This window comes from Ranitomeya imitator, chromosome 2, assembly GCF_032444005.1.
Source record: "Ranitomeya imitator isolate aRanImi1 chromosome 2, aRanImi1.pri, whole genome shotgun sequence".
In the NCBI taxonomy this organism is placed as follows: domain Eukaryota; kingdom Metazoa; phylum Chordata; class Amphibia; order Anura; family Dendrobatidae; genus Ranitomeya; species Ranitomeya imitator.
In genome coordinates, this window is record NC_091283.1 from 639,069,426 (window position 1) to 639,085,664 (window position 16,239).

Consider the following 16,239-nt stretch of genomic DNA (forward strand, 5'->3'; position numbering starts at 1 on the left):
TAAAATCATTGATTTATTTGATGTTTTAATGATCCTTTTATAATGGCTTATTGATTTGAGTAGAAAGAAAAGAAGTAAAGATATTTTTACAAATGCTCAATTCATGTGTTAAGGATCAAAGCTGTTTCAATTGAAGAGATTTTGGACTCCATCCAGTTTATATAAAACGTGATTTTCACTTGCTCATTCTTGAACATCAACTGTAAGAAAAATACCAAAATACTGTAATATCAAATATAAATATAAACAAAAAACACCACTCAAATAACATATTACATTGTCACTAGTATTGATAGGGCACTGAAATGCTCAAGTGCTAGGTACCCGAATCAGGCACGTCGGACGCTCGGACGTGCTTTATTTGAGTAGTGATCATAATGAAAGTGAATGGCAAACTCGAGCATTTTTCCAGAGCGCTCTGGCTCTCTTGTGTGGTGCCTGTGTAAGGGGGTTGCCATGAACATGTTATGAGTAATGTTTATTTATACTCTTAAATGGTGTATTGTTTCAAGATATTAGGGAGAGCGTAGTTCCCTAGTTTGCCCACTAGATGGGGATAGAGAGACTTAGCGTGTAGATGGTTAATGTGGGAGGAGCTAGTGACAGTTAGGGTTCAGAACAGCTGAGAATTTGAATCAGTTGGGTGGGAGCGCCCTGTCAGGGCAGTCAACTCTGCAGAAGTCCAAGGTCCAGTCAGGCAGCATCAGGGCCAGGAAGGCCACGAGAGAGAAGAAGGGCATTGATAGAGTCAGTGACAGCGCAGTATAAATAAGTGGGTCTGTGGCTGACAGGGTGAAAAGAACTAGGCAGTACGGACAGGTCACTCGCAATGTGTCGGCTTGCTAAGTGGATGGATGTACTCGGGACCAGAGCGAAATGGTTTAGAGGAATCCCTGCTAAAGTAAGACTGGGCACAGAGGATGCTGGAGGACCGATAGGCACAGTCCGTTCCGGAAGCGAGCTTAGTAAAGATGAAGGAAAGGCAGAGAAAGAGAAGAAGCTGTGTAACGCAAAGCCAGATATACAGTAAATGCTTACATTGTCAGACAAGACACAGGGACAGCAAGGAAATTGTTTAATGTAAAGCCTGCTGTAAATGCTGAAGAGAACCGTTATGTGCCCGTCTTTAATAAAGTTTATTGTTCAAGCGTTCAATGTGACTGTTTATTCTGCTTCGGCTAAGGAAACGTGCAGTGCGTTACGGGAAGCCCCAGGATGTGCAGGAGACTTTTACCTCAGCCACGGCTAACACCCAATCTGACCCTTACACTTGGCTCAGATAATTCAAATAAGATTCTTATGGAACCCGAGCATTCAAGCACCACAAAATACTCGGCACTGCTTGACACTCAATGTAGCACCCAGATGGTCGATCGAGTATCGAGCAGTACCAAGCATGCTCGCCCATCACTGTCACCGATTGGATAGAAGCATTGATGTGGCACTCTCCCCAAGGAGAAGTGTTCCCCCTTAGACCCTTTCTCAGAAACCTCTCAACTAGCCAAATCAGACCTCCTGATTTGCACTAAGGAGGGGCAAACACCTCGAAACACATGTCTGCAAATGGAGTGTTTGGTTTGCCTTCTTATCCTAAGTCATGTGGCAAGGCTCGTTAAAGTGTCGATTTTGACTTTAGGATTGCTACTTCCAATAAGAGGCACTGAGATATTCACATTTGTTTCATCTAGGGCATACTACATGAAATCTCTGCTTTGCAGTCCAACTGTGCGTTTTTTCAGTGTTCCTTTTCTGAGGGCATTCATCACCCCACCCACCCAGACACTGCTAATCTCAGCTCAGCAGAGACTGATCGACTGTTAGATAAGCTGCTGACCTGAGATTGGCAGCATACAGGAGAGATGGATGAAAGTGCATGACCTAGAGAAGCCAGTTGGACCGTAAGAAGAGATTTCTCACAGTGCGCTCCAGATGCACCAAAATGTGAATATGTCTGCAATGGAGTGGTGCAGTGCAAAACAGAGGCAGAAACAGGGGAGCTCAGGGATTTTTACAAGATATTTAACTATTTTTTTGAGCACGTGTCAGGTCTTCTATATTATATCTATAGATATCTTTAGAAATGGTTCAAAATGTTGATGATGATCCTGCCATTGATATTTATACTTGTGGCACATTGAAGTACTGTTACATGGCAATGGCTTATATTGAAAGGACGAAGAAGAATCCTCCTATGACACCTTGGAACCTGCACTAGGTATAATAATAACCGAATATGTCCTATTATGCCTCGCAAACCAAGATAATGCAACTCAGTTGTCATGATCAGCACGGACTTTATTAAAAGTCCAAAGAAACTGTAAAATCAAAACATTCAGTTTAAGGAAACTTTAGGGACATATTGAGCTTCATGGAACTAGCCATTTTCTGGGAGATTTATCAACAATATATGCCATAAATATCTCTTAGATTATTTTAAAAACGAGGACCCCAGTGCATGCTGTCAGGAATGGAGAGATTGTCATCTGTCTCTATTAAGTTATATGGGAGCTCAGGAAATTATAGTGCATGAAAAGGGATCTTCTACTATTGGAAATTCAGAACGTGCGATCACTCTTCTAGGTGGAACAATCTCTTTAAATTTGTTTCTGGGAAAACAAAGTTAAAACTAACACTTATCAGTCACTTACATTTCCTAGTTGTCATCCACATCTCTGCCTAGTTCTAAAGTGGCGCATCTCTCAGTTTTTTTGGCCACTGTACTCTCAGTATCATTTTTTAAAAATTGATAACCCCCCAAAAACATATGTACTAACGGTATATCTACTATACCAATTAACAGGTACTAATCATTTTTCATTATCAAGATAAGATAACATTTATGAATGATTCTTACATAAGCAGAAGGCCATTGACAACCAGTATTCCTTCAAGCCCTTTTTTAACTGTAGAAAAATGGAAAGTTATTTCATCAATGAGATGTGAATATACAATTTTCTTAAACTCGTCAAAAGAAATGAGACACTGCTATATTCGCTGGCACAACTGTAGTCAAAGCTCTTTAGGTGTCTACATGTTATTCCCATGTAGGCCATTCCGGCTGGCAATGCTCCCAAGCCACAGGAACCTTGCCCCATAAGAGTTTTGCATCACACACACTTTCTTAAGGCCTCAAAAAAGAATGTGTGATGTGAAACAGCCATAGACCATGTGCGTTACAGTCTGTGGACAATACTGGCAAAGGATTTTGGTGGGTAAGATACTTGAAGAAGATGTTAACAATTACAAACAACTTCTGAAAATTATTGCTGTGACATTCCGAAAGAAGTATTTCTATTTACAACACTTATCTTTTTGAAAATGGACCCTGTCATGTCCAGATGAATCTTAAAGGGACACTGTCACCTGAATTTGGAGGGAACAATCTTCAGCCATGGAGGCGGGGTTTTGGGGTGTTTGATTCACCCTTTCCTTACCCGCTGGCTGCATGCTGGCTGCAATATTGGATTGAAGTTCATTCTCCGTCCTCTGTAGTACACGCCTGCACAAGGCAATCTTGCCTTGTGCAGGCGTGTACTATGGAGGACAGAGAATGAACTTCAATCCAATATTGCAGCCAGCATGCAGCCAGCGGGTAAGGAAAGGGTGAATCAAACACCCCAAAACCCCGCCTCCATGGCTGAAGATTGTTCCCTCCAAATTCAGGTGACAGTGTCCCTTTAAAGGTACCGTCACAGTAAGCGACGCTGCAGCGATACCGACAACGATGTCGATCGCTGCAGCGTCGCTGGAGAGCTGTCACACAGACAGCTCTCCAGCGACCAACGATCCCGAAGTCCCCGGGTAACCAGGGCCGCGCTTAGTAACCCGATGTTTACCCTGGTTACCAGTGAAGACATCGCTGGATCGGTGTCACACACGCCGATTCAGCGATGTCTGCGGGAGGTCCAGCGACAAAATAAAGTGCTGGACTCTCCCCAGCGTCCAACGATCTCCCAGCAGGGGCCTGATCGTTGGTCGCTGTCACACATAACGATTTCCTTAACGATATCGTTGCTACGTCACAAAAAGCAACGATATCGTTAACGATATCGTTATGTGTGACGGTACCTTAAGAGTAGTTATTTGTCTACAGGACTAAACCTTACCAGAGATTTTATCTGATCATTCCTTGTGCCGTCATCAGAATCTGGCTTCTGATCACTAGAAGAGAAAGAATTGGAGGAAATAAATCTGCAATTCCTAGCTCCATTACCATGTTAACCCAATAATATCAGTACTTACCTGTTAATTGTTATATTAATTGTAACTGTTTTAAAGGGCATGAGCTCCCGCTTCCTTCTGTTTATCGTACTAGGGAATAATAGGTGAGAAACGTGATATGAGAGATGGAGACTGATGTTGTAGACATGGGTTATCTATATACAACACTACTTCAAGGACTCCCCAAGGTTGGTGTTATATTTATCTCTTCGTTTCCAGGAATTTTTTCGTTTTTGCACTTCAATTTTTTCTTCCCTATAACTTTTATTTTTCAGTTGACATAATCATATGAGGATTTAAATTTCATGGGACAAGTTGTAGATTTAAAGCCCTTTAATGGCCGCCAATACGTCTTTTTACTGACCTGAGATATAAGAGAATAGCATCCCCATATAGGTGACAATCCAGTAGCTGCCGGCTGTCCACTATAGCTCACAACTTGCTGGATCAGCCACGATCAGTGTTGGCACCGACTATGGTCATTTAACCCCTTAGATGCTGCTGTCAATAGTGACCACATCATATAAATGGTCTCAAAATAACATAAAATTGGAGCAAACAACCAAAGTATATAAAATATATCAAATTTTATTAAATACCATTTAAAATAGCATATCAATACAATATACCACACAGAGCAAAAATAAAGGGTTAATGGTGCACCTTAAGTGATGGTGAATTGAAAACCTTGCAAGACAATATCAATGTACAGCTGACCCAAGAGAAAGTGTTGAAACTGAGGGGTGAAATTGACGCTGATCAGCAGAAGTGGGAAAAAGAGATTGTTGAGGGTAAAACCAGAAAATATCAACGTGATTATTCAGACTTCCAGAACGATCAAATTTATAAATGGAAAAGGAATAGGATTGAAAATAGACACTATTCGAGGGGGAGATCTACCTCTATCTCCTCTATGTCCTCGGTTGAGGACAAGAATCATGAATCACATGGCCTTAGGACATTGTGGGAGAGAAGAGATTATCCAAGGGACAATAAAACCAAATGGGGTGGAAAGAAAAATTCGAAAAGGAAGATACCGACCTCTCCACCGATTGATAAAAAAGCCAAGACCAACGCATTGGAGGTGATAAATTTATCCTCTCATGTGTTGAGTGAAACTCAAAAAGAGGTATTGAGCCTTGGATTATCTTTCTCTCCATCTAACAACTTTAATTTTTTTGTAGCACTAAAAGATCTACATTTGTTCGCTCGGAAGCTGGTTCTGCGTAAACTCCATAACAGATCAGCCGTGGAACAGGATGTGAGAACCATTACAGATCAAGAAGTATTAGACACTTTGGAGGATTTGGAACAAGAGTCCTTACGGGAATCTGCAGGTATTTTACCGCCGCCAATTTTTTCTAAATCGACGACATTTCCCCCCTTGTCACTGTGCCCACAGGTTGACATTTTTACTAGGATGGTGACGGAGGAATTTAAGATGGTTATGAATAGCAGAAAGAGGGATAACCTTACAGGTGTACAACGGAGGGCTTTACAAGAACTTAAATTACTTGATGATGTCGTAATAAAGCCAGCTGACAAGGGGGGGAATGTCGTCATTTGGCCGGTGGAGAAATATGAGAGGGAGGCCTTCAAACAGTTGAGGGATAAGAATACATATATCCAGCTATCTCAGAACCCTCTATCAGTATTTAGAGAGGAGTTACTATGTATTTTGGAGATGGCATATGAGAGAGGGGTCATTTCTAAAAAAACGTTGAGTGGATTGATTATCAAGTGTCCAGTTATCCCGACCTTTTATCTCTTGCCCAAGGTCCATAAGGATCCTGTTTCTCCCCCAGGACGTCCGATTGTCTCTGGCATTGGAGGGCTATGCGATCCAATATGCAAGTTCATTGAACATTATCTGCACCCTCAGGTGGAAACGCTGCCCTCCTATGTCAGGGACACGACGGACGTCCTGAGGAGACTAGATGGCATTTTCCTTGATTCTGACGCATTTCTCGTTGTGGCGGACGTCGAATCGCTCTACACGAGTATTGATCATGAGGATGGTTTGGAGGCCGCACGTTTTTACCTTGAGAACAGTAATTTGGAAGCTGATTTACGTAAGCTGGTGTTGGACCTCCTACGTTTCGTTCTCACCCACAACTTTTTTACATTCAAGGACCGCTTCTTTCTTCAGAAGCGGGGTACAGCAATGGGAGCGGCGTGTGCGCCCTCCTATGCAAACCTCTTTCTCGGTTTTTGGGAGAGGGGTTTGTTCTTGGATGGCGCACATGCCGCTCCCCAAATCCTGGGATGGTTTAGGTTTATTGATGATGTTTTGTTTATTTGGCAGGGCTCTGCCTCTGAACTTAGTGAGTTTATGGTGGGATTGAATTGTGGGAGGTCCAACATCAGACTTACCTATAATTTTGATAGGAGTAGTATCTCTTTTTTGGATGTTGAATTGAGGGTACATGACGATGGATCTATACATACGGATCTATATCGTAAAGAAACATCCGTCAATTCACTCCTACATGCGGCCTCCTCACATCCTCAGTCTACAATTAATTCCATCCCCACTGGTCAATTTCTCCGGGCACGGAGGATTTGTACATCAGATCTATTGTTTGAAAGACAGGCTTTGGACCTTGGGCAGAGATTTAGAGATAGGGGATATAGTAATAGGAGTATTAGGAGAGGATATGTTAGAGCAAAAGCAACGAACCGTAGTGTCCTTTTGGCTGAACAAAATAAGAGTAAGAACAAAAAAAGTGGAGAGGGAGCAATTCGCTTCATATCCACATATAACCAACAATGGGACACTATGAGGAGAATTCTTACTAAACATTGGCCAATCCTAATGACTGACCCTACTTTGTGTGATCAACTCTCGATTAGACCTCTAATGACATCACGTAGGGGCAGAAATCTGAAGGATGAACTTGTGGCTTGTCACTATGTCCCCAAAAACACATCTATTTTCAATTCCGGGGGGAAACGGCAAGGTTTCTTCCCGTGTGGAAAATGCTTGGCGTGCAAAAATCATGTTAGGTCCACGTCCTTCACATCATCGAGCGGCCTCAGAACATTTGAGATTAGAGAATATATAACCTGTACCACCACACATGTGGTATACTACGCTAAATGTAGTTGTAATCTGGTATATATTGGTTTAACATCTCGTGAGTTACGTGTTCGCACTCGCGAGCACGTGAGAGATATTGAGGCCGCGCGTGATGTGGACGACGTGGACTCCTTAAAAACAATCCCCAAGCATTTCAGGCTGAAACACAAGTGTAATCCGGGGGATTTGAAAGTATGGGGGATTGACTGTGTACATTTGGGTACACGTGGTGGGGACTATGTTCGCATTCTTACACAAAAAGAGTGCCGTTGGATCGTGACTCTAGACACAATGACACCAGCGGGCCTTAATGAGCAGTTGAGTTTTTCATCGTTTTTGTAGTGTTCGGCGTCATCTCTAGACCTTTGACTTTTTCCTCCCCTTGTTTTTATTATTTTTTATTTTTATTATTATTTATTATTTTTTATTTTTTATTTCAATAGTATTTTCTTTACTTTTCTTTTTCTTTATTGTATTAATACTATCTGTTTACATTTATCTAGTTTTCACCTGAATTATGGTTACTGTTGGAGGAATACGTCTCCCATTATCACCAAACCTAAATCACTTTTGGAAACACCATATGGATTCGGCAATTCTGTATTTTGGCAAACAAATATTCTATTGTTGTATTGTAATTTTTGTATGTGCAAATTATGTATTGGACTGTACTTACACGAATGGTCATATTATTATATGTGATATGTATTGTCTGGATATCACCTTATGCACTGTCACTTTTTCACGTGTTGCTAATTGTTTTAATATGGTTTAGAATTATTATACTACCGGGATTCTTTAAATCGGCGGAGGATAGGGTTAAACTTCGCATTGAGGTATCGATGTGTTCTTATGGGAGGGTTGGAACGTCTGTGATGCTAGTGCGCATGTCTCCGGTGTAGTCGTGGGTTGCGGCATCATCGCCGGCGCCTGTTAGTGACGCGTGCGGGTCATTGACGTCATCGGGGCTTTCCCCGTGACCCGCAGCGCCATGATGGCGCCGGAGTGATGCGGCTCTGCTGCGCCTGCCTCGGCCACATGCCCCGCTTATGGTGATCACCAGGTGGCTATTTAAGGAAGGAGGTGGGGAACTTGGACTATCACTTCGCCCCCTGAGGAAGCTGTTGTGAAACGCGCGTAGGGGCGCGTGGGTATCCCCATGGACGGGAATATAGGTAAGGTCCACTTATGGTCTTGGGTGCTTTTTACTGCATAGCCACTGTGCTGTTTAATATGGAGGGATCCATTTACCTGTGACCTAGGAGATTGTATCAGCTAGCCTTTGTTATTCAATGCACTGGGCATTCTACGGCTTTTGTTTCATTGTGTGACTCACACATGATATAGTGGCTCTATGTTCTTGTCCAGGGGGTGCCATCACTTAAGGTGCACCATTAACCCTTTATTTTTGCTCTGTGTGGTATATTGTATTGATATGCTATTTTAAATGGTATTTAATAAAATTTGATATATTTTATATACTTTGGTTGTTTGCTCCAATTTTTTGTTATTTTGAGACGTTTTAGGAGCTCCAGACGATACCATTCATCTTGGTTCCGGGCACTTTTTCTGGGCCTGTTGTGTGGTATCATAATATGATATCTGTATTTGAGATATTGTTTCTATTAATTCTCTGTGTTTTCACAGCATCTATCTCAGATCAGATGGACTTCCGTGATCGTGAGAAAACATGGCGTACTGTTATGTTTGCTAATGACAGGTGTTATGAAGGCAATCCAGAAACACAGTGTGCTTAGCGATCAGAGCGCACACAGTGATCCGACAAATACCCAAAAATACAAGAACGAGCTCTGAGACGTGGAAACTCTGTAGACTGCACACCTGATCCTATCCTAAACACAACTAAAAGCGGCTGTGGATTGCGCCTAACAACTACCTAGGCAACTCGGCACAGCCTAAGAAACTAACTAGCCTGAAGATAGAAAAATAGGCCTGACTTGCCCCAGAGAAATTCCCCAAAGGAAAAGGCAGCCCCCCACATATAATGACTGTGAGTAAGATGAAAAGACAAAACGTAGGGATGAAATAGATTCAGCAAAGTGGGGCCCGATATTCTAGGACAGAGCGAGGACAGTAAAGCGAACTTTGCAGTCTACAAAAAACCCTAAAGCAAAACCACGCAAAGGGGGCAAAAAAAACCCACCGTGCCGAACTAACGGCACGGCGGTACACCCTTTGCGTCTCAGAGCTTCCAGCAAAACAAAAGACAAGCTGGACAGAAAAAAAGCAACAAAAAAGCAAAAAGCACTTAGCTATACAGAGCAGCAGGTCACAGGAACAATCAGGAGAAGCTCAGATCCAACACTGAAACATTGACAAGGAGCAAGGATAGCAGCATCAGGCGGAGTTAAGTAATGAAGCAGTTAACGAGCTCACCAGAACACCTGAGGGAGGAAGCTCAGAAGCTGCAGTACCACTTGTGACCACAGGAGTGAATTCAGCCACAGAATTCACAACAGTACCCCCCCCCTTGAGGAGGGGTCACCGAACCCTCACCAGAGCCCCCAGGCCGACCAGGATGAGCCGCATGAAAGGCACGAACAAGATCGGAAGCATGAACATCAGAGGCAAAAACCCAGGAATTATCTTCCTGAGCATAACCCTTCCATTTAACCAGATACTGGAGTTTCCGTCTAGAAACACGAGAATCCAAAATCTTCTCCACAATATACTCCAATTCCCCCTCCACCAAAACCGGGGCAGGAGGCTCAACAGATGGAACCATAGGTGCCACGTATCTCCGCAACAACGACCTATGGAATACATTATGTATGGAAAAGGAGTCTGGGAGGGTCAAACGAAAAGACACAGGATTGAGAACCTCAGAAATCCTATACGGACCAATAAAACGAGGTTTAAATTTAGGAGAGGAAACCTTCATAGGAATATGACGAGAAGATAACCAAACCAGATCCCCAACACGAAGTCGGGGACCCACACGGCGTCTGCGATTAGCGAAAAGTTGAGCTTTCTCCTGGGACAAGATCAAATTGTCCACTACCTGAGTCCAGATCTGCTGCAACCTATCCACCACAGAATCCACACCAGGACAGTCCGAAGACTCAACCTGTCCTGAAGAGAAACGAGGATGGAACCCAGAATTGCAAAAAAATGCAGAAACCAAGGTAGCCGAGCTGGCCCGATTATTAAGGGCGAACTCAGCCAACGGCAAAAAGGACACCCAATCATCCTAGTCTGCAGAAACAAAACATCTCAGATATGTTTCCAAGGTCTGATTGGTTCGTTCGGTCTGGCCATTAGTCTGAGGATGGAAAGCCGAGGAAAAGGATAGGTCAATGCCCATCCTACCACAAAAGGCTCGCCAAAACCTTGAAACAAACTGGGAACCTCTGTCAGAAACAATATTCTCAGGAATGCCATGCAACCGAACCACATGCTGAAAGAACAAAGGTACCAAATCAGAGGAGGAAGGCAATTTAGCCAAGGGCACCAGATGGACCATTTTAGAAAAGCGATCACAGACCACCCAAATGACTGACATCTTTTGAGAAACGGGAAGGTCAGAAATGAAATCCATCGAAATATGTGTCCAAGGCCTCTTTGGGACCGGCAAGGGCAAAAGCAACCCACTGGCACGAGAACAGCAGGGCTTAGCCCTAGCACAAATCCCACAGGACTGCACAAAAGTACGTACATCCCGTGACAGAGATGGCCACCAGAAGGATCTAGCCACTAACTCTCTGGTACCAAAGATTCCAGGATGACCAGCCAACACCGAACAATGAAGTTCAGAGATAAGTTTATTAGTCCACCTATCAGGGACGAACAGTTTCTCTGCTGGACAACGATCAGGTTTATTCGCCTGAAATTTTTGCAGCACCCGCCGCAAATCAGGGGAGATGGCAGACACAATGACTCCTTCCTTGAGGATACCCGCTGGCTCAGATAAACCCGGAGAGTCGGGCACAAAACTCCTAGACAGAGCATCCGCCTTCACATTTTTAGAGCCCGGAAGGTACGAAATCACAAAGTCGAAGCGGGCAAAAAATAACGACCAACGGGCCTGTCTAGGATTCAAGCGCTTGGCAGACTCGAGATAAGTCAAGTTCTTATGATCAGTCAATACCACCACGCGATGCTTAGCTCCTTCAAGCCAATGACGCCACTCCTCGAATGCCCACTTCATGGCCAGCAACTCTCGATTGCCCACATCATAATTACGCTCAGCGGGCGAAAACTTCCTGGAAAAGAAAGCACATGGTTTCATCACTGAGCAATCAGAACCTCTCTGTGACAAAACCGCCCCTGCTCCAATCTCAGAAGCATCAACCTCGACCTGGAACGGAAGAGAAACATCTGGCTGACACAACACAGGGGCAGAACAAAAACGACGCTTCAACTCCTGAAAAGCTTCCACAGCAGCAGAAGACCAATTAACCAAATCAGCACCCTTCTTGGTCAAATCGGTCAATGGTTTGGCAATGCTAGAAAAATTACAGATGAAGCGACGATAAAAATTAGCAAAGCCCAGGAACTTTTGCAGACTTTTCAGAGATGTCGGCTGAATCCAATCCTGGATGGCTTGGACCTTAACTGGATCCATCTCGATAGTAGAAGGGGTAAAGATGAACCCCAAAAATGAAACTTTCTGCACACCGAAGAGACACTTTGATCCCTTCACAAACAAAGAGTTAGCACGCAGGACCTGAAAAACCATTCTGACCTGCTTCACATGAGACTCCCAATCATCTGAGAAGATCAAAATGTCATCCAAGTAAACAATCAGGAATTTATCCAGATACTCACGGAAGATGTCATGCATAAAAGACTGAAACACAGATGGAGCATTGGCAAGTCCGAACGGCATCACTAGATACTCAAAATGACCCTCGGGCGTATTGAATGCAGTTTTCCATTCATCTCCTTGCCTGATTCTCACCAGATTATACGCACCACGAAGATCTATCTTAGTGAACCAACTAGCCCCCTTAATCCGAGCAAACAAGTCAGATAACAATGGCAAGGGATACTGAAATTTAACAGTGATCTTATTAAGAAGGCGGTAATCAATACACGGTCTCAGCGAACCATCCTTCTTGGCTACAAAGAAGAACCCTGCTCCCAGTGGTGATGACGATGGGCGAATATGTCCCTTCTCCAGGGATTCCTTCACATAACTGCGCATAGCGGCGTGTTCGGGCACGGATAAATTAAATAATCGACCTTTAGGGAATTTACTACCAGGAATCAAATTGATAGCACAATCACAATCCCTATGCGGAGGTAGAGCATCGGACTTGGGCTCTTCAAATACATCCTGATAATCAGACAAGAACTCTGGGACCTCAGAAGGGGTGGATGACGAAATCGACAAAAATGGAACATCACCATGTAACCCCTGACAACCCCAGCTGGATACCGACATGGAATTCCAATCCAATACTGGATTATGGGTTTGTAGCCATGGCAACCCCAACACGACCACATCATGCAGATTATGCAACACCAGAAAGCGAATAACTTCCTGATGTGCAGGAGCCATGCACATGGTCAGCTGGGCCCAGTATTGAGGTTTATTCTTGGCCAAAGTTGTAGCATCAATTCCTCTCAATGGAATAGGACACCGCAAAGGCTCCAAGAAAAACCCACAACGTTTAGCATAATCCAAATCCATCAGATTCAGGGCAGCGCCCGAATCCACAAACGCCATGACAGAAAACGACGACAAAGAGGATATCAAGGTAATGGACAGAAGGAATTTGGACTGTACAGTACCAATGACGGCAGACCTAGCGGACCGCTTAGTGCGCTTAGGACAATCAGAAATAGCATGAGTGGAATCACCACAGTAGAAACACAGACCATTCAGACGTCTGTATTCCTGCCGTTCAACTCCAGTCATAGTCCTATCGCACTGCATAGGCTCAGGTTTAACCTCAGGCAGTACCGCCAAATGGTGCACAGATTTACGCTCGCGCAAGAGTCGACCGATCTGAATGGCCAAAGACAAAGACTCATTCAAACCAGCAGGCATAGGAAGCATAGGAAATCCCACCATGACATCCTTAAGAGCCTCAGAGAGACCCTTTCTGAACAAAGCTGCCAGCGCAGATTCATTCCACTGAGTGAGTACTGACCATTTCCTAAATTTCTGACAATATACTTCTATATCATCCTGACCCTGGCACAAAGCCAGCAAATTTTTCTCAGCCTGATCCACTGAATTAGGCTCATCGTACAGCAATCCGAGCGCCAGGAAAAACGCATCGACACTACTCAATGCAGGGTCTCCTGGCGCAAGAGAAAATGCCCAGTCTTGAGGGTCGCCGCGCAAAAAAGAAATAATAATCAAAACCTGTTGAATAGGATTACCAGAAGAATGAGGTTTCAAGGCCAGAAATAGCTTACAATTATTTTTGAAACTTAGAAACTTAGTTCTATCTCCAAAAAACAAATCAGGAATAGGAATTCTTGGTTCTAACATAGATTTCTGATCAATAGTATCTTGAATTTTTTGTACATTTATAACGAGATTATCCATTGAAGAGCACAGACCCTGAATATCCATGTCCACACCTGTGTCCAGAATCACCCAAATGTCTAGGGGAAAAAAAAAAAGTGAACACAGAGCAGAAAAAAAAAAAAAATGATGTCAGAACTTTTTCTTTCCCTCTATTGAGAATCATTAGTTGGCTCCTTGTACTGTTATGTTTGCTAATGACAGGTGTTATGAAGGCAATCCAGAAACACAGTGTGCTTAGCGATCAGAGCGCACACAGTGATCCGACAAATACCCAAAAATACAAGAACGAGCTCTGAGACGTGGAAACTCTGTAGACTGCACACCTGATCCTATCCTAAACACAACTAAAAGCGGCTGTGGATTGCGCCTAACAACTACCTAGGCAACTCGGCACAGCCTAAGAAACTAGCTAGCCTGAAGATAGAAAAATAGGCCTGACTTGCCCCAGAGAAATTCCCCAAAGGAAAAGGCAGCCCCCCACATATAATGACTGTGAGTAAGATGAAAAGACAAAACGTAGGGATGAAATAGATTCAGCAAAGTGGGGCCCGATATTCTAGGACAGAGCGAGGACAGTAAAGCGAACTTTGCAGTCTACAAAAAACCCTAAAGCAAAACCACGCAAAGGGGGCAAAAAAAAACCACCGTGCCGAACTAACGGCACGGCGGTACACCCTTTGCGTCTCAGAGCTTCCAGCAAAACAAAAGACAAGCTGGACAGAAAAAAAGCAACAAAAAAGCAAAAAGCACTTAGCTATACAGAGCAGCAGGTCACAGGAACAATCAGGAGAAGCTCAGATCCAACACTGAAACATTGACAAGGAGCAAGGATAGCAGCATCAGGCGGAGTTAAGTAATGAAGCAGTTAACGAGCTCACCAGAACACCTGAGGGAGGAAGCTCAGAAGCTGCAGTACCACTTGTGACCACAGGAGTGAATTCAGCCACAGAATTCACAACAGCGTACACAATTAAACAGAGTATTTGATGGGGGTCCCGGTGCCCTTGGTGATCAAAGGTCTAGAGATGACGTTGAATTGATTAAAAGATATAAGGAACTGCTCAAAAAACGTACACGCCTATGGTGGAATAAGGCATTCTTAGAAAAGTATGTTGCATGTGGTCTGATTCCACGGGGCCTAAGAGTCCAGGTTTTTCCCTCTTTCCCCATTACAAATGAAGACTTTATTAAAGCATGGGAGGGTGCTGCCTCTCAGTGCTCTAAGGTGTTTCTCAAACTACTTATTGGTTCCAATGAGATGTCTCTGGGGGACATTGATGGTGAATTGAAAACCTTGCAAGACAATATCAATGTACAGCTGACCCAAGAGAAAGTGTTGAAACTGAGGGGTGAAATTGACGCTGATCAGCAGAAGTGGGAAAAAGAGATTGTTGAGGGTAAAACCAGAAAATATCAACGTGATTATTCAGACTTCCAGAACGATCAAATTTATAAATGGAAAAGGAATAGGATTGAAAATAGACACTATTCGAGGGGGAGATCTACCTCTATCTCCTCTATGTCCTCGGTTGAGGACAAGAATCATGAATCACATGGCCTTAGGACATTGTGGGAGAGAAGAGATTATCCAAGGGACAATAAAACCAAATGGGGTGGAAAGAAAAATTCGAAAAGGAAGATACCGACCTCTCCACCGATTGATAAAAAAGCCAAGACCAACGCATTGGAGGTGATAAATTTATCCTCTCATGTGTTGAGTGAAACTCAAAAAGAGGTATTGAGCCTTGGATTATCTTTCTCTCCATCTAACAACTTTAATTTTTTTGTAGCACTAAAAGATCTACATTTGTTCGCTCGGAAGCTGGTTCTGCGTAAACTCCATAACAGATCAGCCGTGGAACAGGATGTGAGAACCATTACAGATCAAGAAGTATTAGACACTTTGGAGGATTTGGAACGAGAGTCCTTACGGGAATCTGCAGGTATTTTACCGCCGCCAATTTTTTCTAAATCGACGACATTTCCCCCGTTGTCACTGTGCCCACAGGTTGACATTTTTACTAGCATGGTGACGGAGGAATTTAAGATGGTTATGAATAGCAGAAAGAGGGATAACCTTACAGGTGTACAACGGAGGGCTTTACAAGAACTTAAATTACTTGATGATGTCGTAATAAAGCCAGCTGACAAGGGGGGGAATGTCGTCATTTGGCCGGTGGAGAAATATGAGAGGGAGGCCTTCAAACAGTTGAGGGATAAGAATACATATATCCAGCTATCTCAGAACCCTCTATCAGTATTTAGAGAGGAGTTACTATGTATTTTGGAGATGGCATATGAGAGAGGGGTCATTTCTAAAAAAAACGTTGAGTGGATTGATTATCAAGTGTCCAGTTATCCCGACCTTTTATCTCTTGCCCAAGGTCCATAAGGATCCTGTTTCTCCCCCAGGACGTCCGATTGTCTCTGGCAT

At 43.5% G+C, this 16,239-nt stretch overlaps 1 protein-coding gene across 2 annotated transcripts in view; it reads right to left on the reverse strand.

Moving 5' to 3' along the window:
• Positions 1 to 16,239, reverse strand: part of LOC138665367 (involucrin-like) — a 44,120-nt gene continuing 27,881 nt past the window's right edge. Inside the window, exons 6-9 of one of the 2 annotated variants that reach the window (XM_069752790.1) lie at positions 4,243 to 4,311; positions 4,107 to 4,161; positions 2,855 to 2,903; positions 1 to 200 (exon numbers count right to left, since the gene is read on the reverse strand). In XM_069752790.1, coding sequence (XP_069608891.1) covers positions 184 to 200; positions 2,855 to 2,903; positions 4,107 to 4,161; positions 4,243 to 4,311 — 190 coding nt within the window. In that variant the 3' untranslated portion in view covers positions 1 to 183. The remainder of the gene's footprint in view (positions 201 to 2,854; positions 2,904 to 4,106; positions 4,162 to 4,242; positions 4,312 to 16,239) is intronic. The other variant, XM_069752791.1, reaches the window with a different exon arrangement.